The 22,898-nt window shown below is 56.1% G+C and overlaps 5 protein-coding genes and 2 non-coding genes across 7 annotated transcripts; 4 read left to right on the plus strand and 3 right to left on the minus strand.

The window, feature by feature from the left end:
* Nucleotides 1-776: 776 nt before the first annotated feature.
* On the plus strand, nucleotides 777-3,010 carry C8A04DRAFT_28978 (uncharacterized protein; the record flags this gene model as incomplete). The annotated part of the gene is made up of 2 exons (XM_062780846.1): nucleotides 777-2,532; nucleotides 2,607-3,010. The coding sequence occupies 2 exons, from the start codon at nucleotides 777-779 to the stop codon at nucleotides 3,008-3,010; spliced, it is 2,160 nt and encodes a 719-aa protein (XP_062636710.1).
* Nucleotides 3,011-4,304: 1,294 nt separating this feature from the next.
* On the plus strand, nucleotides 4,305-17,506 carry C8A04DRAFT_28979 (dynein heavy chain, N-terminal region 1-domain-containing protein; the record flags this gene model as incomplete). Its single annotated transcript, XM_062780847.1, has 4 exons — nucleotides 4,305-4,602; nucleotides 4,685-8,034; nucleotides 8,098-16,962; nucleotides 17,033-17,506. 4 exons carry the CDS (start codon nucleotides 4,305-4,307, stop codon nucleotides 17,504-17,506), a joined length of 12,987 nt encoding a protein of 4,328 aa, XP_062636711.1.
* Nucleotides 17,507-18,424: 918 nt separating this feature from the next.
* C8A04DRAFT_37535 (Polymerase/histidinol phosphatase-like protein) lies at nucleotides 18,425-19,478 on the plus strand (the record flags this gene model as incomplete). Its single annotated transcript, XM_062783908.1, has 2 exons — nucleotides 18,425-18,586; nucleotides 18,672-19,478. 2 exons carry the CDS (start codon nucleotides 18,425-18,427, stop codon nucleotides 19,476-19,478), a joined length of 969 nt encoding a protein of 322 aa, XP_062636712.1.
* A 341-nt stretch (nucleotides 19,479-19,819) lies between these two features.
* C8A04DRAFT_t81 lies at nucleotides 19,820-19,909 on the plus strand. Its single transcript has one exon. It is a non-coding gene; the product is annotated as a tRNA-Arg (tRNA).
* Nucleotides 19,910-20,199: 290 nt separating this feature from the next.
* Nucleotides 20,200-20,284, minus strand: C8A04DRAFT_t84. Its single transcript has one exon. It is a non-coding gene; the product is annotated as a tRNA-Arg (tRNA).
* A 275-nt stretch (nucleotides 20,285-20,559) lies between these two features.
* On the minus strand, nucleotides 20,560-21,294 carry C8A04DRAFT_28981 (uncharacterized protein; the record flags this gene model as incomplete). The annotated part of the gene is made up of 2 exons (XM_062780848.1): nucleotides 20,560-20,836; nucleotides 20,909-21,294. The coding sequence occupies 2 exons, from the start codon at nucleotides 21,292-21,294 to the stop codon at nucleotides 20,560-20,562; spliced, it is 663 nt and encodes a 220-aa protein (XP_062636713.1).
* A 496-nt stretch (nucleotides 21,295-21,790) lies between these two features.
* On the minus strand, nucleotides 21,791-22,898 carry C8A04DRAFT_28982 (uncharacterized protein; the record flags this gene model as incomplete). The annotated part of the gene is made up of 4 exons (XM_062780849.1): nucleotides 21,791-22,036; nucleotides 22,107-22,509; nucleotides 22,590-22,806; nucleotides 22,880-22,898. 4 exons carry the CDS (start codon nucleotides 22,896-22,898, stop codon nucleotides 21,791-21,793), a joined length of 885 nt encoding a protein of 294 aa, XP_062636714.1.

Consider the following 22,898-nt stretch of genomic DNA (forward strand, 5'->3'; position numbering starts at 1 on the left):
ATTTTTTGGAGGAGCTGAAGTTCGACCGATTTTTGGTTCCTGACCCTGCTCGCTGTAACCTCCATGCCTGGGATCCTCGAAGGCGGGGTGTCTATAAATGGTGGTGCGCACCCCGAGGCGTGTCTCGCAAAATGCTGACCTTGTGCCCTCTTTTCGTGGTCCTCAGATGGGCCGTACTCTGGGAGAAAACCCCACGACTTTTTCTGATGCTTGATTTTAAAGAGCGGACGAAAACACTATCCTCTTCCTAGTGTCCCCATCCCAAGATTTTGACCGCACCAGCCTCATAAGACGAAACGTTGGTGCTGATGTTTTGTTTTGGGGCGTCGAGGGCGCAGTTGCGCTCAAAAGGGAGGGTGCCCGAGACTAGCTCGGCAGCGGGTTGGTGGGTGGTGTGGCTTGAGGCTTGTGGAGCCCGCAGGGACGCGTATATGCTCTGTGATTGGCTATGTAGTCCGAAAATAGTCCCCGACAGTGGTAAAAACACAATGCACGGCGCGATCAGACGGTGCGCCCCTCCCATCCGGCTTCTGCCTCTTACCCGCCCACTGCCGCCCAACGAACTTGGTTTTTACACCCTCCCCCGTACCTCCTTCTTTCTCCATCTCCAGTCACGCACACCTCCCTGCTCGGTACACGCCCGCCCGCGATTTTCGGTGACGGGTCGAGACCCCCCCAAGCCGGAAGCCGTTGATTGACATCCGCGTTTGCTTGACTGCTGGACTCCTTGACGCCGGGCTTCTTTGATTTCGGCCTTGTCTTTTTCTTTCGTCGTCATGTCGGGCGCAAATAGCCATGCCGGCCTCTCGTTTGGAACGAGGCGATCATTCCCGCCACCGCACAACCCAACCAACAAGCCATCCCCGTCTCTCCCACAACACGCGTCGCCGTATCCACTGCACCCGCAGTACCAGCATCAACAACATCAACCGCACCCGCAACACACTCAACACCAGCAACACCCGCAGCACCCGCAACACCAGCCGAGCCAGTATCCCCATCATCTCTTCACCCCCTCGCCCTCGATCCCCAACGTCGCTAGCCTCCAGAATGCCACACGACCACCACCGCCTCAGGCGGCCCCGTCACTGCCGCGGGCTGGGCAGCGACCACCACCACCCCGGCAGATGCAACAACAGACTCCTCCCATGAGCTATCTTCAGCAGTCGCTGAACCCGCAGCCCATGGGACAACAGTCGATGGCACCGCAGTCTCTGTCCCAGCAATCTCTGTCCCAGCAGTCCTTGTCACAGCAGCCTCTCTCGCAGCAGCCTCTCTCGCAGCAGCCGATGCCACAGCAGTCCATGGCCCCGCAGAGCATGCCTCAGCAGTCCCTGGCGTCTCAGTCCATGACACCACAGTCTCTGACACCACAATCTTTGACCCCACAGTCAATGACGCCGCAGAGCCTCAACCAGCAGCCCATGAACCCTCAGCAGCTTAGCCAGCCCTCGCTGGGACAGCCATCATTGGGGCAGCCATCATTGGGGCAGCAGTCATTGGGACCGCAACCGCTGGGCCAACAGCCGCTCGCATCTCTTAGCCAGCAGCTTCAGCAGCAGCAACAGCAGCACCAACAGCAACAGCACCAACAGCAACAACAGCACCAGCAACAGCACCAGCAACAGCACCAACAACAGCAGCAGCAACCACAACAGCAACAACAACAACCGCCCCAATCTATGAGCCAAGCACCTATGGCCCCTTCCATGACCCAGTCCATGAGCCAGCAGTCTCTGCCTCAGCAGCCCATCAGCCAGGCGATCCACCCCACCCAGCATAGCGAGCCTTCGATCTTATCTCAGCAACCTTCTTCACACGCTTCGCACGCTCCGTCTCAACCTACACTCCCCCCCGCCCAGCCGCAGAGGCCCCAGGTTCAACAGGTACAGAAGCTTCCGCAGGTACAACAACAGCCTCCCCCGCCAGCTCCGGTGCAGCCTGTCCAGCAGCAGCCACCGCCTCCCAGGCGTGCTGAACCTGTTGACCCTCGTCAGCCGAGCCTTGAAGCTCACCCGGATGATGATATGGATGCTGGCAGCCACGACGAGGATGTTGATGGTGATAGCTCTATGGAGCCCCGGGTGGTCGACAACCCGGCATTTGTTCCTCGTCAGCCCATGGGCGCCATGATGACACCGCCTCCGGAAGGCGGGAGCTTCCCGACCTTGGATGCGGTCCACAAGTACGTGCTGAGCTACTGCACTTCGGTCGGATACGCGGTGGTTATTGGGCGGTCGAAGAAAACGGTTCCGGGACTGAAGAAGGTGTTATTTGTTTGCGACCGTGCTGGGAAGCCCCCTAGCCGCGTTAGCCCGGAAATGCGAAAGCGCAAAACCACGTCCCGCAAATGTGACTGCCCGTTTGGTTTCTTCGCCATTGAGCAGAGGACACAGTGGACCGTCCGGTACCGCCCTCACGAGAGCCATCAAAAGCATAACCATGGGCCGAGCGAAAGCCCACTTTTGCACCCGGCAGCGAGGAAGCTGGACAGTAAGATGGTAGCTGCCGTTAAGAAATTGAAGGACGATGGTAAGCGTGAGCCAATTTTTGAAAAAGTGATATTTTAGCGAAACTGTGATCGAGCTAACACTTTCTGTTTCTAGGTGTGGGTGTCAGCCAGACTCTGGAGATCCTGCAGAACGAGAACCCTCACGTTCCGCTTCTCCCCCGTGATATCTACAATGCGCGAGCTGCTATCAACCGTAACCCCCAGAAGGTCGCCACAGGCCTGGCGGAGGATCGGCCCGCTATTTACAGCAAGCCGCATCCGTCGGCTGACGAGCGTATCCGTGCTGACCTCCGCCGAGAGCTTGCCACGGCCCGGGAAGATATGGAGAAGATGAAGAAGGACAACGAAAAAGAGATCAGCGAGCTCAAAGCCAAGATCCGGGAGAAGGACAAGATCATTGAAAAGTTTGAGCAGTTCATCGACATTTGTAATCAGCGGGTCATGGTCAGTCTCTCGAGTAAGGAAGATAGTCGTGGGAGTGGTCCGCCTGCCCCCTAGAGTTGGGTCGGTTTAGTTGGTGGGTATCCAGCGGGCGTTGCTGGCTGGGAAGGAGAGGGGTTCTGGTGGATGGATTGTAATGGGCATTGTCATGGTTTATGATCGGCGTTGGGTTTTCACTCTCATGTCTTTTTTTCCTTTCCTTTAATCTCGCTCTCTCACCAAGCATGGCGTCTGCTTTTATGGACATTTCTTAAACCACTGGGGTAAAGGAAGCGAGCCTGGAGACAAGGGGATGTGTGGATGGTTCTTTGCATGCGCGAGGAGTGGATTTCGGATTCTGGCTCAGTCAAGCGGTTGAGCCTTTGTCAAAAGGTTTATTATTCATGGAATTTATGGTTTCTTCTTCATCCTGTGTAACCGTGTCCCCATCGTCGTTATACTCACCCCTTAGTAAGGTACTTCGTGTGCAGAGTTGCAGTCATCCCATACCATGTCGCTCATCCAAGTTGTCCAGGGTCTATGTTTTTGGTATGTACACAGTGCGTACGAAACGAGATGTCCTAGTACATACGGTGTAGCTGCCCGGCCAGCTTAGGTGATGAACCTTTCCAAGCCGTTGGTTTGAGGTGTAAATACGTTTATTAGGTTCCCGGGTATTTAGAGAAAATATAAAGCTTGGTACCTGCGGCCTGACGACGATTCCCTTTCTTCGCATTGCCGTTCTGCGAACTGCGCAATGCGGTTCGGCTCGATTGCAGTAGCAGGGTGCAACAGGGGTAAACGGGCATTGTGGACCAGCAGCCAATGAGGGGCACGGTCACTGTGGAAGAGGACCGGACTGAACCCCCCCACCCCCCTGATGCATGCTCTCCGCGACAGGGATGCGGCAGTCGCGTCAGGCCCGCACAGGAAACACTGGAACTGACTTCCAGTTTCCCGTTCTGGGAGCAATCAAACCACAATTCCACCCTCAACACATTTCACAAGAACTCCTTTGTGTCGTTCCTTTTCCAACGTCGCGCTTGCTGAGGGGGACGTTGTTGCGATACCTTTTAAGATACCCACGCAGACGTTTACCGTTTGCAGCTTCACTTACTTCTTGAAGTCTATCCCCTTTTGTTGCGCCCTAATACACTACACTTTTCCATCTTCCAACTCTCCACTTTCTTCACCGACGCGACGACGAGCCGCTGCAGCAACTGCGCTCCGATAGCCCACCACTCCTACCCCGACCGATTGTACGAACGAGACATGCTATCGAACCGGGCATTCACCTCAAACTACCTCTCGTAAAATTTTTTGAAAAAAGACTGCGCTTCCTGGCCTGAAGCAGACAAGCGACCGACCAACCATGGAATCAGCGGTCACCCCCGCGGCCCCGGGCCCGGGGACCAACGGCGTCGGCACGACGACATCCTTCGCCGCCATCGACCCCGAGCGTGTCGTCGACCATCTGGCTGTGCTTTTGGAGGCGACTCTGGGCGCGACTAGGGCGGAGCTCGAAGCACCCGGCAGCTTGCTGTCCAAGGCGCGTTATTCCGATACCTTACAGCGGTGCAACCGGTTTGCGGTGGATACGCAGGTTGCGCTATACATTCAGAAGGATTTGAGTGCGGCGGAGGGGTTGGAGAATGGGGATGTAGAGGATGGTATGGCGTTCCCCGCACTGTCTTGAGGGTGGAGGGTATGGAGGTTATCTGGTTGGGAGTGACGCTAATGATGTGGCTACAGCTGCCCCGTCGCATGTCTATACGATATCTTCGGACCTCTCTTCGTCCACCGCAACCGTGGCTTTCCTTGTGCTTCTCAAGCGACCTCAACCGCTGGATCCTAGCATCCCGATCACATCGCAAATTCAGATGCTCAACCTCCCCGGCCCGGCGTACCTCTCTGCGAATAATGGTGAACAAGGCCCGACTGCTTCGCCCTACGAAATCCTTCAGCTGTACCTCCACAATGGTCTGGCACCGTACTTCGACGCGAGCACGAAGAGTCAGCAGATGCTTAGTGGTGGACGAGGCCGGACTGATGTGGATGCGAAGACGGGCATCCCCGTCACGAAGAAGAGGTGGACCGAGCTGGAACTGAGTCTGTCGCATCTGCAACAAAACGTCGAGATTCCCGAGGTTTCCCTGCCGTTTCACCCGATCGTGCAGACCGCGCTGGACGAAGCCACGGCGAAGCAGACTAGGCCGACTCTCGACTTGATCCCGGCCACTGTCTTGCAGGACAGCACTTTCTTGAACAATTTGCAGGCCACTGTCAACAACTGGATTAAATCGATTCAGGTCATCACGAAGATGACAAGGGACCCGAACACCGGTACTGCGACGCAGGAGATCAACTTTTGGCTGTCTATGGAATCGGCACTGGAAGGGATAGAGAATCAGCTGCGGGGCGAGGGCGTCATGCTGACTCTTGAGATTTTGAAGCATGCGAAACGTTTCCAAGCCACTGTTAGTTTCACGGCTGATACTGGCCTAAAGGAGGCCATGGAGAAGGTGCAAAAGTACAACCAACTTATGCGCGACTTCCCCCTGGACGAGCTTCTCTCTGCCACCACCTTGCCCAAGGTGAAGGAGTCGATTGGGCAGATCTTTTCCCACTTGAACAAGAAGCTGAGGATATGCCCATACCCTATCCGCCGGGCGCTTCCGCTGGTAGAGACTATCTCTGGCGATCTCGATGAGGTCCTCCATCGGTTGCTACCAGGCACCGAACTCGTCAAGTTCGACTTTCAGGATTTCCGCCGGGTCATGAAGCAGACCGAAGAGATCTTCAAGATCTGGGACGAGAATATCAAGGAATTCACCAACGTCGCGCGTGAGGTGACCCGACGCCGCAACGAGAGGTTCATTCCGATCAAGATCACGCCAAGGCACGCCGATCTGCAAGCGCGGTTGAAGTACGTCAGCAACTTCCGCGACAACCACGAGCAGTTGCAGCGGACCATTGTCAATGTTCTTGGGCCCAAGGCGACCGTGAATGGCATTGCGGACGGGCCCGGGACCAATGGTACCGTCGTGGTGGAAGAAATCGGCGATGTCGATGCCGTTGAGGAGGTCAGGCAGGCTTGGGAGGGCCTGAAAGATGTCGATCTTCTCGATGTCACACCCGAAGGCACGCAAAAGTGGGTGCGCGCCGAGAACATCTACAACGAAAGGACGTCTCGTGTCGAGAATTCCATTATTGCGCGTCTCCGTGACCGACTAGCGACGGCGAAGAACGCCAATGAGATGTTCCGTGTCTTCTCTAAATTCAACGCCCTATTTGTGCGGCCCAAGATTAGGGGTGCCATTGCCGAGTACCAAACTCAGCTGATCGACAACGTCAAGCAAGCCATCACTGCGCTGCATGAGCGGTTCAAGCAGCAGTACGGCCACTCTGAAGCCCATGCTATGGCCCAGCTGCACGATCTGCCGCCTGTGTCGGGTGCCATTATCTGGGCGCGCCAGATTGAGCGGCAGCTTGACGGCTACATGAAGAAGGTCGAGGACGTTTTGGGAGCCGAGTGGACTATCCATGCGGAAGGCCAAAGACTGCAGAGCGAGAGCGATTTGTTCCGCAAGAAACTCGACACACGTCCCATTTTTGAAGCCTGGCTTCATGACGTGCAAAGGAAGCAGATTTCGATCTCTGGCTTGCTTTTTAATATCAACCGCATCCGGTCAGCTGGAAATGTGCTTGAGCTCGCCGTCAACTTTGATGCCCAGGTTATTGCCCTGTTCAAAGAGACACGGAACTTGGTGTGGCTCAACTTCCCCGTCCCGCACTCTGTCAACAATGTTTCAAAGGAAGCCAAGCGCGTGTACCCCTACGCTGTCAGTTTGATGGAGAGTGTTCGGACATTTGCGCAGACCAACCGGCAGATCACCGACATGTCCGAGGTTGCCGTCCTGTTAAGTGGACATCGTGATGAGGTCTACACCTTGATCGCGAAGGGTATCCCCCTAAGGTGGGAGTCCTTTGTGAATACGTACGAGGTGCACTTCAAGAACTACGCCGGCAACGGGGGCCTCGACAATTTCAAGGGCGGGGAGAGCAAGCACGTCATGTTCATCCGCGAGTTCGGCGCGGCCGTATCGTTGCTCCAGTCCAAGACCATCACGCTGGCTAACATCCACGCCACCGTGCAGAAGGCGCTGACAGAGCTTGAGAAATGCCCTTATGAGCTGTCCGCTTTTGAGTCTCGTTTGGAGACCATCCAGAGTGCGGTGGATCAGCTCAACCTGGAGCAATATGTCAACCTCGGCCACTGGGTTGGACGCATGAACCGCCAGATCAAGGTCATTCTGCTTGCCCGCCTGCAGCACTCGATCCAGGCGTGGATCGAGGCGTTTGAGGACGAGTATCTCGAACGGAGTGACCGGAAGCATTCGCTGGAGCCCGCGGATGGGGCCAAGCCTGACGTTCCCGTGATCAAGAAGCTCGTCCACGAAATTACCATGCGCAACCAGGTCATCTACCTGGACCCGCCTCTTGAATTTGCCAGGGCTAGCTGGTTTTCGCAGCTGCAGGAGTGGATCGGTGTCGTGTGCAATCTTAAGAAGATCAAGGCGACCCGGTACCAAATGTCCATCAGCACGACCGTGTACGAAGAGGCGCGGTTCAACGACCTCCCCAGCGAGTGTACCTCATCGCTCCTTCGGGTCCAGACGTCTGTCGAGAACAAGATCAGCGAGATCAGCACATATGTGGACAAATGGCTCCAGTTCCAGTCGCTTTGGGACCTGCAGTCAGAGCATGTTTACGATGTCCTGGGCGATCAGCTGTCCCGATGGCTGCAGCTTCTTCAAGAACTCAGGAAGACACGCCAGACATTTGACACGACCGAAGTCAGCCGCTCTTTTGGGCATATCACGATCGACTACGACCAAGTGCAGACCAAGGTCAACGCCAAGTATGATCAGTGGCAGCACGACATCCTCATCAAGTTTGGCAGCCGTTTGGGCACGCGCATGCGGGAAGTCCACGCCGAGATCGAGAAGGCTCGCAGGGACATGGAAGGCCAGGCGATCGAAGCCAACTCGACTGCGCAGGCCGTCCAGTTCATCACGATCGTTCAAACGTGCAAACGCCAGGTGAAGCTTTGGGCACCCGAGGTGGAGACATTCAGGCAGGGAGAGTCTACGCTCGTCCGACAGCGGTATCAGTTCCCCAACGACTGGCTGCATGTTGAGCATGTTGACGGCGCGTGGGACGCCCTCAACGAAGCGCTCGCTCGCAAGGCCAAGATTGTCCAGGACCAGACGGACGCTCTTCGCGCCAAGATTATCGCTGAAGATAAGGTCATTCTCGAGAAGATCAGCGAGATTGCGCAGCTCTGGAACGACGAGAAGCCTGTTTCTGGTACCATCGCGCCGGATGTCGCTTCTGCTACTCTCAGCGACTTTGAGACCAAGATTACCAAGCTGCAGGAGGAGTCCGCGATGGTGGCCAAGGCGAAGGAGGCGCTTGATCTGCAGGCGACACCAGAAACTTCACTTGGTGTCATCTTGGAAGAGGTCCAGGATTTCAAGTCTGTCTGGGCCTCGCTTTCGACCATCTGGAACAATCTCAACGAGCTCCGCGAGATTCTCTGGAACAGCGTCCAGCCCAGGAAGATCCGGTCGTCGATTGACAACCTCATCAAGATGACCAAGGAGATGCCCAGCAGAATGCGCCAATATGCGGCCTTCGAACACGTCCAGAATGTCCTTCGCCAGCTGATGAAGGTGAACCCCATGCTCACTGAGCTCAAGTCGGAAGCCGTGCGTGACAGGCACTGGACCAAGATCTACAAGCAAATCAAGCCCGGCAAGCGCTACTCGCCCGTGTCTATGACCCTCGGAGATGTGTGGGACCTCAACCTGGTTGCCACCGAGGTCATCGTCAAGGACATCATCATCCAGGCTCAGGGTGAAATGGCTCTGGAAGAGTTCCTCAAGCAGGTGCGCGAGACCTGGACTGGGTATGGGCTGGAGCTGGTCAACTACCAGAACAAGTGCCGCCTCATCCGCGGCTGGGACGATCTCTTTGCCAAGTGTAGTGAGAACCTGAACTCTCTGCAGGCCATGAGGCATTCGCCTTACTACAAGGAATTCGAGGAAGAGGCGTCCTCCTGGGAGGACAAGCTCAACCGGGTCCACGTGCTGTTCGACGTCTGGATTGACGTCCAGCGCCAATGGGTCTACCTTGAAGGTGTGTTCACGGGCAACGCCGACATCAAGCACCTGCTCCCCATCGAGTCGTCGCGTTTCCAAAACATCAACAGCGAGTTCTCGGCGGTCATGAAGAAGGTCTACAAGCAGCCAAACGTGTTGGATGTGCTGAACATCCCCAATGTGCAAAAGTCGTTGGAGCGCTTGGCCGAGCTGCTCAACAAGATCCAGAAAGCGCTCGGCGAGTACCTCGAGAAGGAGCGTGTTTCGTTCCCGCGCTTCTACTTTGTCGGTGATGAAGATCTGCTCGAGATGATCGGTAACAGCAACGACACGATGCGCATTGCCAAGCACTTCAAGAAGATGTTTGCCGGTCTGACGGGCTTGGTGATGGATGAGGAGTCGACCATCACTGGGTTTACGTCCAAGGAGGGTGAAGTCGTCCGGTTGAAGAAGGAGGTTAACCTCGTCAAGACGCCGAGGATCAATGACTGGCTGGCGCTGCTTGAAAATGGGATGAAGTCCACGCTCGCCGAACTCCTGGCTGAAGCCATTGACGAATTTAACCCCATCTTCGCCAGCGAGACGATTGACCGCGAAGCGCTCAATAAGTTCATGGCCGCGTACCCCAGCCAGATCGTGGTGTTGGCGACCCAGGCTGTCTGGACTACCTCGGTCGAACAGGCGCTGGCCGCCGAGGGCAAGACGCTGCAGGCCCTGTTTGACCGTGAGGTGCAGGTTCTCCGCATGCTGGCCGACACGGTCCTTGGTGATCTCGAAGTCCTCACGCGCAAGACTTGCGAACAGCTCATCACCGAGTGTGTCCACCAGCGGGACGTCATCGAGAAGCTCATCAAGGTCGGCGCCCGCTCGAACACGCACTACCTTTGGCTCCTCCAGATGCGCTACGTCTACACCCCCGACGGCGATTTCCTGCAGCGCCTGCACATCAAGATGGCCAATGCCAAGCTCAGCTACGGGTTCGAGTACCTGGGTGTGCCCGACAGGCTGGTCCGCACGCCGCTCACTGACCGTTGTTTCCTCACTCTCACCCAGGCCCTCTGCCAGCGCCTTGGTGGTTCCCCCTACGGCCCCGCCGGTACCGGCAAGACGGAATCCGTCAAGGCGCTTGGTGTCCAGCTCGGTCGTTTCACCCTTGTCTTCTGCTGTGACGACACGTTCGACTTCCAGGCCATGGGCCGCATCTTCCTCGGTATCTGCCAGGTGGGCGCGTGGGGTTGCTTCGACGAGTTCAACCGTCTCGAGGAGAGGATTTTGTCTGCCGTGTCTCAACAGATTCAGAACATCCAGCTTGGTCTGAAGCAGGGGGCTGAGGATGATAAGGCGCAGATTGAGCTTGTCGGCCGCCAGCTCCGTGTCAATGCTAACACGGGCATCTTCATCACTATGAACCCTGGGTATGCGGGCCGTTCCAACTTGCCGGACAACCTGAAGAAACTATTCCGCAGCGTCGCCATGTCCAAGCCCGACAAGGAGCTTATTGCCGAAGTTATGCTCTACTCGCAGGGTTTCAACCAGGCGAAGCAGCTGTCCAAGCACACTGTGCCTTTCTTTGACCAGTGCTCCGCAAAACTATCCAAACAGGCGCATTACGACTTTGGTCTGCGTGCGCTCAAGAGTGTGCTGGTCAGCTCTGGTGGACTGAAGCGTGCCCGTTTGACAAACAGCGATGGCAGCCTAGGTGCTGAGGAAGTCGTCGAGCCTGAGATTTTGGTCCAGAGTATCCGTGAGACCATCGCGCCCAAGCTTATCAAGTCTGACGTCGACGTCATGATGGGAATTGAGGAGATCTGCTTCCCGGGCGTCAAGTATGTGCCGGCCAGCCTGGACAAGCTCGAGGAAGCGATCCGTCGTTTGGCCGCTGAGCGTCACTTGGTGGTCAACGAGCTCTGGATGACCAAGGTGCTTCAGCTGTATCAGATCCAGAAGATCCACCACGGTGTCATGATGGTGGGCAATTCCGGGTCCGGCAAGTCGGTGGCCTGGAGACTGCTGTTGGATGCCCTGCAGCAGGTTGAGAATGTCGAGGGCGTGTCGCACGTTATCGACAGCAAGGTCATGTCCAAGGAGGCGCTGTATGGTAACTTGGATTCGACCACGAGAGAGTGGACCGATGGCTTGTTCACCAGCATCCTGCGCAAGATTGTCGACAACCTCCGTGGTGAGGACACGAAGCGCCACTGGATTGTGTTTGACGGTGATGTCGACCCGGAGTGGGTTGAGAACTTGAACAGTGTGCTCGACGACAACAAGCTGCTGACTCTGCCCAATGGTGAGCGTCTTAACCTCCCGCCCAATGTCCGCATCATGTTTGAGGTCGAGAACCTCAAGTACGCTACGCTCGCCACGGTCAGTCGTTGCGGTATGGTTTGGTTCAGCGAGGACACGGTAACGCCCGAGATGATGGTCACCAACTACCTCGAGACGCTGCGCTCTGTTGCGTTTGAGGATCTCGACGAGGATGCCGTGGCCACGGGCCAGAGCTCGGCCAAGGCGCTGGAGGTCCAGGGCCAAGCTGCGGATCTCTTACACGCCTATCTCACGACCGACAATTTCATGATCCTGGCCCTGCAGCAGGCGGAAACGTTCAACCATATCATGGACTTTACCGTTGCCCGTGTTCTCAACACCCTTTTCTCATTGCTTAACAAGGCTGTCCGTAATATCATCGAGTACAACACGCAACACACCGACTTCCCACTGGATCCCGAGCAGGTGGAGGGTTACATTGCGAAGAAGCTGCTGTTGGCGATGGTGTGGGCTCTGACGGGTGATTGCCCGCTGACGGACCGCAAGCTGTTTGGCGACAAGGTGGCTGGTCTGGCTAGCTTTGGTTCGCCCCCGTTGGACGGGTCCAGCTCGCTCATCGACTTCGACGTTTCGTTGCCTGGTGGTGAATGGTCACCTTGGCAGAGCCAAGTGCCGACGATTGAGGTCAACACCCACTCGGTTACCCAGACCGATGTGGTCATCCCCACGCTGGACACGGTTCGCCACGAAGATGTGCTGTACTCGTGGCTGGCCGAGCACAAGCCGCTGCTCCTCTGCGGTCCTCCCGGTTCCGGTAAGACGATGACGCTGTTCAGCGCGCTGCGCAAGCTGCCCAACATGGAGGTCGTCGGCCTCAACTTCTCCAGTGCCACGACGCCTGACCTCCTCATCAAGACGTTTGAGCAGTACTGCGAGTACAAGAAGACGCTCAACGGCGTCATGCTTTCGCCGACGCAGATCGGCCGCTGGCTAGTCATCTTCTGCGACGAAATCAACCTGCCCGCGCCGGACAAGTACGGCACGCAACGCGCCATCTCTTTCCTGCGCCAGCTGGTCGAGCACAACGGCTTCTGGCGGACGTCGGACAAGTCGTGGGTCACTCTCGACCGGATCCAGTTTGTCGGCGCCTGCAACCCGCCGACGGATGCCGGCCGTACCCCCATGGGCGACCGGTTCCTCCGCCATGCGCCCCTCATCATGGTCGACTACCCCGGCGAGCAGTCGCTCATGCAGATCTACGGCACCTTCAACTCGGCTGTGCTCAAGATCATCCCGTCGCTGCGCGGCTACGCCGAACCGCTCACCCAGGCCATGGTCCGCTTCTACCTCGAGTCGCAGCAGCGCTTCACGCCCAAAATCCAGCCGCACTACGTCTACAGTCCTCGTGAGCTGACCCGCTGGGTCCGCGGTGTGTACGAGGCCATCAAGCCCCTCGAGGCGCTCTCCGTCGAGGGTCTCATCCGCATCTGGGCCCACGAAGCGCTCCGGTTGTTCCAGGACCGTCTTGTTGCGGAGGACGAGCGCAAGTGGACCGACGACGCCGTCCACCGCATCGCGATGGAGTTCTTCCCGACCATTGACGAGCCCAAGGCGCTAGGCGGGCCGATCCTCTTCTCCAACTGGCTGTCCAAGAACTACATGCCCGTCGACCGCGAGCAGCTGCGCGAGTTTGTCAAGGCGCGTCTCAAGACCTTTTGCGAGGAAGAAGTCGATGTGCCGCTTATTCTGTTCAATGACGTGCTGGAGCATGTCCTGCGCATCGACCGTGTCTTTAGGCAGCCGCAGGGTCACTTGATCCTGATCGGTGTGAGCGGTAGTGGCAAGACGACGCTCTCGCGGTTTGTGGCTTGGATGAATGGGCTCAAGGTGTTCCAGATCAAGGTCCACGGCAAGTACTCAGCCGAGGACTTTGATGAGGATCTAAGGGAGGTGCTTCGCCGCTGTGGTTGCAAGGGCGAGAAGATGTGCTTCATCATGGACGAGTCGAACGTGCTGGACTCTGGGTTCTTGGAACGCATGAACACCCTGCTCGCCAACGCCGAGGTGCCTGGTCTCTTTGAAGGGGACGATCTCGCTGCGCTCATGACGGCTTGCAAGGAGGGTGCGCAGCGACAGGGTCTGCTGTTGGACTCGCAAGAGGAACTGTACAAGTGGTTCACGAGCCAGATTGTCAAGAACTTGCACGTTGTGTTCACGATGAACCCGCCTGAGGATGGGTTGTCGTCTAAGGCGGCCACCTCGCCTGCGCTGTTCAACCGTTGTGTGCTGAACTGGTTCGGCGACTGGTCTGATCAGGCGCTCTTCCAGGTCGGTCACGAGCTGACGTATTCTGTTGATCTGGACCGCGCGAACTGGGGCGCGCCCGATACTATCCCCGTGGCGTATCGCGGTCTCAACCTGCCGCCGTCTCACCGGGAGGCTGTTGTCAACTCGATGGTGTACATCCACTACTCCTTGCAGCGCTTCAATGCCAAGTTGCTCAAGCAGCAGGGCAAGGTCACTTTCCTTACGCCTCGGCACTTCCTGGACTTTGTTGCGCAGTATGTTACGCTGTACAATGAGAAGCGCGAGGATCTGGAGGAGCAGCAACGCCATCTCAATGTCGGTCTCGAGAAGCTGCGCGACACGGTCGACAAGGTCCGGGACCTCCGTGTCAGTCTCGCCGAGAAAAAGGCACAGCTCGAGCAGAAGGATGCCGAGGCCAACGAGAAGCTGCAGCGCATGGTGGCTGACCAGCGCGAGGCTGAACAGCGCAAGAATACCTCGCTCGAGATCCAGGCTGCGCTCGAGAAGCAGGAAACCGAGGTGGCGTCGCGCAAGAAGGTCGTGCTCGAAGACCTCGCGCGTGCCGAGCCCGCCGTCGAGGATGCCAAGGCATCCGTTAGCAACATCAAGCGCCAACAACTCACCGAAGTCCGGTCCATGAACACCCCGCCGCCGGGCGTGCGACTGGCGCTGGAATCGGTCTGCACGCTCATCGGCCACAAAGTCAGCGAGTGGAAGCAGATCCAGGCCGTAGTCCGTGGCGACGACTTCATCGGCAGCATCATCAAGTTTAACAACGAGAAGCAGATGACGCGGTCGCTGCGGCTCAAGATGCGCAATGAGTTCCTCGCGAACCCGGAGTTCACCTACGAGAAGGTCAACCGCGCTAGCAAGGCCTGCGGTCCCCTCGTCCAGTGGGTCGAGGCGCAGGTCAGCTATGCCGAGATCTTGGACCGCGTGGGTCCGCTGAGGGAAGAGGTGAACTTGCTGGAGGAGCAGGCGCTGCAGACCAAGGCCGAGGCCAAGGCTGTGGAGCAGACCATCACGAGTTTGGAGACCAGCATCGCGACCTACAAGACGGAGTACGCGTCGCTCATCAGCGAGACGCAGGCTATCAAGGCCGAGATGTCGCGCGTCCAGTTCAAGGTGGACCGCAGCGTCAAGCTGTTGGACAGCCTGTCGTCGGAGCGGACCCGCTGGGAGGAGGGTAGCAAGTCGTTTGAGACACAGATCAGCACCCTCGTGGGCGATGTGCTGGTGGCCGCCGCGTTCCTCGCCTACAGCGGTCTGTATGATCAGACGTTCCGCAAGTCGATGATGGAGGACTGGTTGCATCAGCTGCATCTGTCGGGTATCCAGTTCAAGCAGCATAACCCGATGACTGAGTACCTCTCGACGGCGGATGAGAGGCTGGGCTGGCAGGAGAATACGCTGCCTGTTGATGATCTCTGCACGGAGAACGCCATTGTGCTCAAGCGGTTCAACCGGTACCCGCTCATTATCGACCCTTCGGGCCGTGTTACTGAGTTCTTGCAGAAGGAGTGCAAGGACCGTCGTCTCACAGTGACTAGTTTCTTGGATGATTCGTTTACCAAGCAGCTGGAGAGTTCGCTGCGTTTCGGTAACCCCATCCTTATCCAGGACGCGGAACATCTCGACCCTGTGCTTAACCATGTGCTCAACAAGGAGTACCAGAAGACGGGCGGTCGTGTGTTGATCCAGCTCGGCAAGCAGCAGATCGACTTTTCGCCGTCGTTTAAGTTGTACCTTTCCACGCGCGACCCTTCGGCCACGTTTGCGCCTGATATCTGCAGTCGTACCACTTTTGTCAACTTTACCGTCACGCAGAGCAGCTTGCAGACCCAGTCGCTGGCTGAAGTGCTCAAGTCGGAGCGTCCGGATGTTGATGAGCGGCGGTCCAATCTCATCAAGCTGCAGGGCGAGTTCAAGGTGCATTTGCGGCAGCTGGAGAAGCGGCTCTTGCAAGCGCTCAACGAGTCGCGGGGTAATATTCTTGATGATGACAATGTCATCGAGACGCTCGAGACGCTCAAGACGGAGGCGGCCGAGATCTCGACCAAGATGAGCAACACCGAAGGCGTCATGGCCGAAGTCGAGGAGATCACGCTGCAGTATAATGTCATTGCGCGCTCGTGCAGTGCCGTTTTCGCCGTGCTCGAGCAGCTGCACTACCTCAACCACTTCTACCAGTTCTCGCTGCAGTACTTCCTCGACATCTTCCACTCCGTGCTGCACGGCAACCCCCACCTGGCCAACGAGACCAACCACAATGTGCGTCGCGACATTATTGTCAAGGACCTGTTCGTCAACGCCTTCAAGCGGACCGCGCTGGGCCTGCTGCAAAAGGACCGCGTGACGCTGGCCATGCTGCTTGCTCAGGCGTCGCCGTACAAGATGGACAAGGGCCTGCTAGATATCATCCTCGACGAGCGCGTCGAGGGCAAGGATGTATCAAGCGACGTGGCGGCCAAGGATGAGGTGTTTGCGCGCGCGCAGCGGATCTCGGCGCTCAAGGAGAGACTCGAGACCGTGCCCGACGCCGACTGGGACAAGTTCCTCACCGAGGAACTAGCCGAGAACTTTGTCCCCAAGATCTGGGACGACTCCACCGAGCCCACCGACCAGGCGCTCACCTCGCTCCTGCTGGTCAAGCTCTTCCGCCTCGACCGCTTCGTCCCTGCTGCCGAGCGCTTCGTCACGCTGGTGTTTGGCTCCGACCTCTTCGACATCGTCGAGGACCTCAAACAGACGGTCGACCAGGTCTCGGCCACCCGGCCGATTTCCTTAGTCTCCTCTCCCGGGTTCGACGCCTCGTACAAGGTCGACTCGCTCGTCGAGCGCATGCGTGTGCGCTGCACCAACATCGCCATGGGTTCCAACGAAGGGCTCGCCAGCGCCGACAAGGCCATCGCCAACGCCGCGCAGATGGGTTCGTGGGTACTGGTCAAGAATGTCCACCTCGCGCCAACCTGGCTGCAGAGCCTGGAGAAACGGATGGAGTCGCTCAATCCGAATAAGGACTTCCGGCTGTTCTTGTCGATGGAGTCGTCGCCCAAGATTCCGGTGAATCTGCTAAGGGCGAGTCGCGTGTTGATGTATGAGCAGCCGGCGGGTGTGAGGGCTAATATGAAGGACTCGATGTCGTCGTTGTCGACAAGGTCGGCGAAGAGTCCTGTGGAGAGGACACGGTTGTATTTGTTGTTGTCGTTTTTGCATGCGGTCGTGCAGGAACGGTTGCGGTATGCCCCGAATTTGGGGTGGAAGGGGTTTTGGGAGTTTAATGATGCTGATGTAAGTCAACCCCCCTTACCTTTTTCTGTCCTTTCAGAAACCTCGATGATAACTAACTCGTGCCATCTAGTACGAATGCTCCGCCTTCGTAGTCGACACCTGGATCGACGTCGCAGCCCAAAACCGCACCAACATCGCCCCCGCCAACATCCCCTGGGACATGATCCGCTACCTGGTAACCGAAACCTACGGCGGCAAGATCGACGACGAAGGCGACTTCAAGATCCTCAACAACCTCGTCCAGACCTTCTTGACCCCCGCGGCTTACGAGATCGGCCACAAGCTCGTTGAGGCCCCACCGGACACCCAGGAGGTTGCTGCTGAAGCGGCGGAATTGGTCGTGCCATCGGGCACGTCGCTACAGGAGTTTATGGGGTGGATTCAGAGGCTGCCGGAGAGGGAACCGCCGACGTATTTGGGGTTGCCGGCGAATGCGGAGAAGTTGTTGTTGGTGGGACTGGGGAGGAGTTTGATTGGGAATTTGAAGAAGGTTACGGATTTGTTGGATGAGGGGGAGGCGTTGGTTACTGAGGTGGAGGGTTGATTAAACTTGAAGCTCTTAAGTTAAGCCTACTTGGGGTGAGAGTAAGTGGTGAATAGGGAAGAAGTGGGAATGTGATGATGTATGGGTTTTGATTGAGTTGAGAGGTGGTAGACTTTTGTGTTTTTTCTTCTTCTAGAGTGGTGGTTATATATTTTGTTTTTCTACTTTCTTCCCTACCTTGTGGTTTGTTTTAGTGTGGTCGTCGAGTTGCCCGATACAGGGGTTCTTGTTGTGGTGTGGGTTGTCAGATACCCCCTTTTTCCTTAGAATTTACATGCACTCCCGATTTTTCCATTGAACTGAACTCAACTCATCCTTTACCCCAAATAACCCCATCCACAGCCTTCTCTCCGTCCCATGTGACACGGATTATTCTGCTACACCTGCCATTTCCGGCAACATAACACCGACGATTCTTTTCACGTGCGTTCGCATTTTGGTGATAAAAGAGGCAGTTGGCGCCTGATTTCCGGAGTCGCTGTAGAAGGCCGAGTGGAGCCCTGCCAGCTGCAGAAACCAACTAAAATGGCCGTTGCGGCAGCGTGCAGCAGCACCCGATTCCAGTGGGCGGCCACATGGCACGGGCGTGGAAGATTGTTTGTCAGGCTTGCTGGGCCTGATTGCACTCTGGGAGTTGGGATTGCCCGAGGTGAGGTTGAAATTTGACTCAACAACTTCCGTACATATCGGCTTGGGGTTACCTGAGGTGTGCTGTACTTAAGGGCCGCGCTTCAGCAGGGTGCGATTTATTTTTTCTTCTTCCTAGTTTTAGATTTGAAGCCGTCTAAGTTGGACAGCCGCTCATTGCAGGTCGACTTTTCATCTCATCTTTAGTCACTGACGCCACGGCAAGATCTCACTCGGCATATTTGCCTAACGTCCCTGCTGCTCACTTGAGTCAATTACACAACATTTAAAATGGCCTTCACAATGCACTCCCACTCGGGCCAGTTCTGCCCCGGCCACGCCAAAGACCAACTCGAAGAGGTCATCCTGCATGCCATCAAGGTCGGGTACAAGACCATCGGCCTGAGCGAGCACATGCCGCGCACCGAGTTGGGGGACCTCTACCCCGAGGAAGTAACACTCCCCCCTTTTTCGAACCCAGCAAAAATCCAGAAATTATCCTAGAAATGTCACAAACATAAACTAACAACCACACCAGCTCACCCCCTCCCCCACAGAATCCCTCGCCGCCCTCTTACCCCGCCACACCGCCTACCTAACCGAAGCCCGCCGACTCCAAACGCACTACGCCTCCCAAATCCACATCCTCATCGGTTTCGAAGGCGAATGGATCCGCTCCGCCTACGGCGCCATCATCCACTCCCTCGCCGCCGACCCGAGCATCGACTATTTCATCGGCTCGCTGCATCACACCCGCGGGGTACCGATCGATTTTGATCGGGCGTATTACGCTCGAGCTGTGGAGGCCTGTGGGGGGGAGGAAGAGAAGGTGTATGAGGCGTATTTTGATGAGCAGTGGGAGATGTTACAGGCGCTGAGGCCGAGGGTGGTGGGACATTTTGATTTGGTCAGGTTGATGAGTTCTGATCCGGGACGGGAGATCAGGGTTGCTTCCGCCTCGGGGGCAGAGACTACTGCGTCTGGGTGGGGGAGTGGTGTGTGGGAGAGGGTGGTGCGGAATCTGGAGTTTGTGAAGGGGTATGGGGGGTGGTTGGAGTGTAATACGAGCGGGTTGAGGAAGGGCATGGCGGAGCCGTATCCGAAGAGGGAGATTGCGGAGGAGTGGGTAAGGATTGGGGGGAGGTGGACGTTTGGGGATGATAGTCATGGGATTGCGCAGGTTGGGACGAATTATTGGAAGGGGTTGGAGTATTTGGAGGGGTTGGGGGTGAAGGAGTTGTGGACGTTGGAGAGGAGGCCTGGGGGGGAGGATGGGGTGAAGGCGGAGGTTGTTGAGAAGAGCGTGTCGATTGAGGAGTTTCGGGCGAGTTTGAAGTTGGAGTAAATGGGGGGAGTTGGTGATGCATTGGGCTGTGTTGTATTAGATGGCTGTGTGTTTAAAAGACAGTTTTCTGGCCGTTCTCTGGCTAGAGGTAGGGTCAAGATGTAGATGGGCAGTAAAAATAGGGTCAACTAGAATAAGACCAGGTGTTGAGCACATCTCAACTTGGGGCAGCAAGAAACAATACCGTGTTCTTCCCCAATATGTTCCTCTGGTCATGTCGTCTCTTCATGAGCGGGCAAGGTATTAAGTATTCTCCAGGGCACAGAAATAGGTCTCCCCCCCACAAAGCAGCCCACCGGTTGATAAGATGGAGAATTTGCCCCCGCTCCCCAACAATTCAAGGTCCGCTGGCTCAATGGCAGAGCGTCTGACTACGATTCCTTCGGGAGCAAGTAATCAGGAGGTTCCAGGTTCGACCCCTGGGTGGATCGGGAAAGTGGTCGCACGACCAGAATATGTTTTTGGTGTCTTTAACTTTTCGAAGGTGGGATACAAGTCAACGACCTTAAGAGTCGATTCGACAAAACATGAGTTTATTTTTTTTCCCACTTTGCCAATACATGAGGTTAATCATGGGACTGTTCTTTCAAGGCATATCGGTACAAGAGGTCTCGTTGTATTGTTGATGAATCAAGGGAGAGTGGTGAAGAGGGTATGTTTTTGGTGGTCAAAAAGCATGACTCAGGCCTAAAAATTAGTGCTCAAAAGCAAAAGATAAGGCCGATCGAGGTGGGACTCGAACCCACAACCTCAGTCTGAATCCTTCTGGATAGGAGGACCACACGCTACCGTTGCGCCACCCGACCTTGAAACAGCTAGCTAGGCTTGCTGATTGCTGGCCGAACTGCCGGACCAGTCCTTTATGAAGTCAACATGCCAAGGCCGGCCACCACCCATATTGACAACAATATTTTCAGGTTCACATCAATCTTCTTCCGTTCTTCAAAGTTTACTAAATAAAATTCATGGAACTTTGTAAATAATTATCAATGGGATCTCTAATACTTCTACATGCAATTTTACTTTGAACGATGCCCCCTTTCCATGCTCGCCAACACCCGGCAATCCGTTATCCGCCCATCTACCCTTCCTTCTCAACCACCACCGCATCCGCCTCAAATCCCATGCACACAGCCGTAGCATACTCGCCATCATGGCTAATACTCACCCTCGCAATTTGATCTCTCGCTCCCCCTCCCGGCCGGATCACTGCCGTTGGCGCGGCAGATCCCAGCCCATCAATTGGTTTTTCCCCCGTCAGAGCCTGGTTGGAAGTGGACGATGACAAGATGAGGATGTCATGAAAGCCGAGATGGAGATGAGGGTGCGCTTTGAATGCGGCTTCCTTTGCAGCGAATCTGGTAAATTTCACGTTTTAGTAACCTCCCTCAACGTTTATGGGTTGATGATTTGTTTGTTTCAACCCTTACCTGCCAGCCATGTACGCCGCAGCCCGCCCGTACATGCCATCCTCGTCTTCCATCGCTCCCTGCACTCTCCCCACGGGCTTCTTCTCCTGCCCACTCCCACCCCCTTTCTCACCATCCCCATCTCCCCCCTTTTCCCACAACGCAGCCTTTTGAGATCCAAACACCCCAACTCTTCTAGAACCCTCCTTTTCACCAGGTGATATCGCCTGCAACACCTGGTGAATCACCGGCCTCGCACGGGCGAGCTCCTCTGGCGCTAGAATCCGCCGGATGAAGCGTGCGCCTTGCTTGCTGCGTAGGATGTGGGCGATGCGTGTGACTCGGCAGATGTCGGTGCCGATGCGGAGCGGGTAGGGGAAGGGGATTGGGGGTAGTGGGGGGGGCATGTTGTAAGGGAAAATTAGAGTGTAGGGTAAAGGGAGCTTGATATTGTCTGGGTGGTGGTTGGTTTTTGAAGGAAAAAGTGGTGTTGAGGTTGGGTGTTTAATTGGGGGGGGCTAAACTTCAGAGGGGAATATCTGCCCCACTATGGTTGGCTTGAAGAGCATGTTGAGACCTCGGGGGTTGTGAGAATACACTAAGTGTTTGAACTTCTGTGGTAAAGCCTAGCAAGAGACACTGTGAACATGCTACGAATGAAATGTGTTTATTACGTCAGACTATTATTCCATTGGTATCTCCAACGCTGGCATTACATTTCCACCGAACAATCTGCCCATTTTCTCTACTCCTTTTTCTCAGGAAGCACCACTGATCTTTTATCTTTTTCATATCTCCCCCGTTCTGCCATTCCTTAGTCCGGGCCAATGCCCATTCCCTTCACCTCCCTCCCACTACCCAACGCCCACAACGTCACAATTCCACACATGGCCAGCCCCCAGCCTAATCAGAAAGCAACGGCGCGCGCTCAGCATCAGCCGGTCGGCTCTCTGAGTCCACAGCACGGCCGTTGGCCCACGGCACCTCGCGGCCCGTCCAGGCAGGAATGGCAACGATGACGGTCAGCACAAACAGCACGGCCATGATGGTGAAGGCAAAGATCCACTGGAAGGCGATGACCTGGCGGAAGAACTGCGCAACGCCGAGCGAGGCCGACAGCACGCTGAGAGAGAAGCCCATGGTGTAATCCTGTGAGGGACATAGTGTGTTAATTAACCTTGATACCAAGATGCCAGGAGGGTGTTGAACGAGCACTAACCTTGTACACAATAATGAAAAACAACCCATACACCAAAATCGACCACACAAACACATTCGCAAAGATCCTCGCCACCAAGCTATTCTGATGCGGCACCATGATCGCGCCGTTCCAGTACACCGCCACAAACGTCCAGGCCAGCGGCCCAGACACGGCAGGCAGGTGGATGAAGCGCGGGTAGGAATTATGGCGGAAGTAGAGCGAGGACAGGTTGAAGAAGTTGATGAGCAGCAGGACCTCGGCCCAAACAAAGTGCGAGCGCACAAACAGCATGACGAAGCCGAAGTGCAGCAGGTTGTTGGCGATGAAGTGGGAGCCTACGGCGCAGGCTGCGTTGACGGACTCGGTCTTGGATGAGAAGAGGTGCGAGATGTAGCCCAGTTGGAGGATGAAGAGGACGATCCTGGTTACAAAATTATCCGTCAGTATTTGCCCTCTTTTCACCGGGCGAAGTCAGGAGTGCAGTAGGGACCAGGAACGGACCAGTAGATGGAGGTGATCACGGAGTTGAGAGTGAAGCCTGAGTAGTTGTGGTAGTTCTGGTGCCAGATCGTCCCACGGTGGTGTTTGCCATCGTGCGGCGGCTCGATCGTGTAGTAGACGGTGACGACCACTGACAGCAACCAGCTTAGAAGTGTCAGGATTTTGTACCAGACGATCGAGTTCGCGCTGTGCGACTCGCGCTTGGCGAACGGGTTGACTGAAGAGAAGGGGGGCATCAGTATCTTGTGACAACATTCGTCTTCAAAGTGGTGGTCATTCCATGCGCTTACTTTGATTAAGGCGCTCCAT

Source organism: Dichotomopilus funicola (assembly GCF_033296635.1).
Source record: "Dichotomopilus funicola strain CBS 141.50 unplaced genomic scaffold C8A04scaffold_34, whole genome shotgun sequence".
Classification (NCBI taxonomy): domain Eukaryota; kingdom Fungi; phylum Ascomycota; class Sordariomycetes; order Sordariales; family Chaetomiaceae; genus Dichotomopilus; species Dichotomopilus funicola.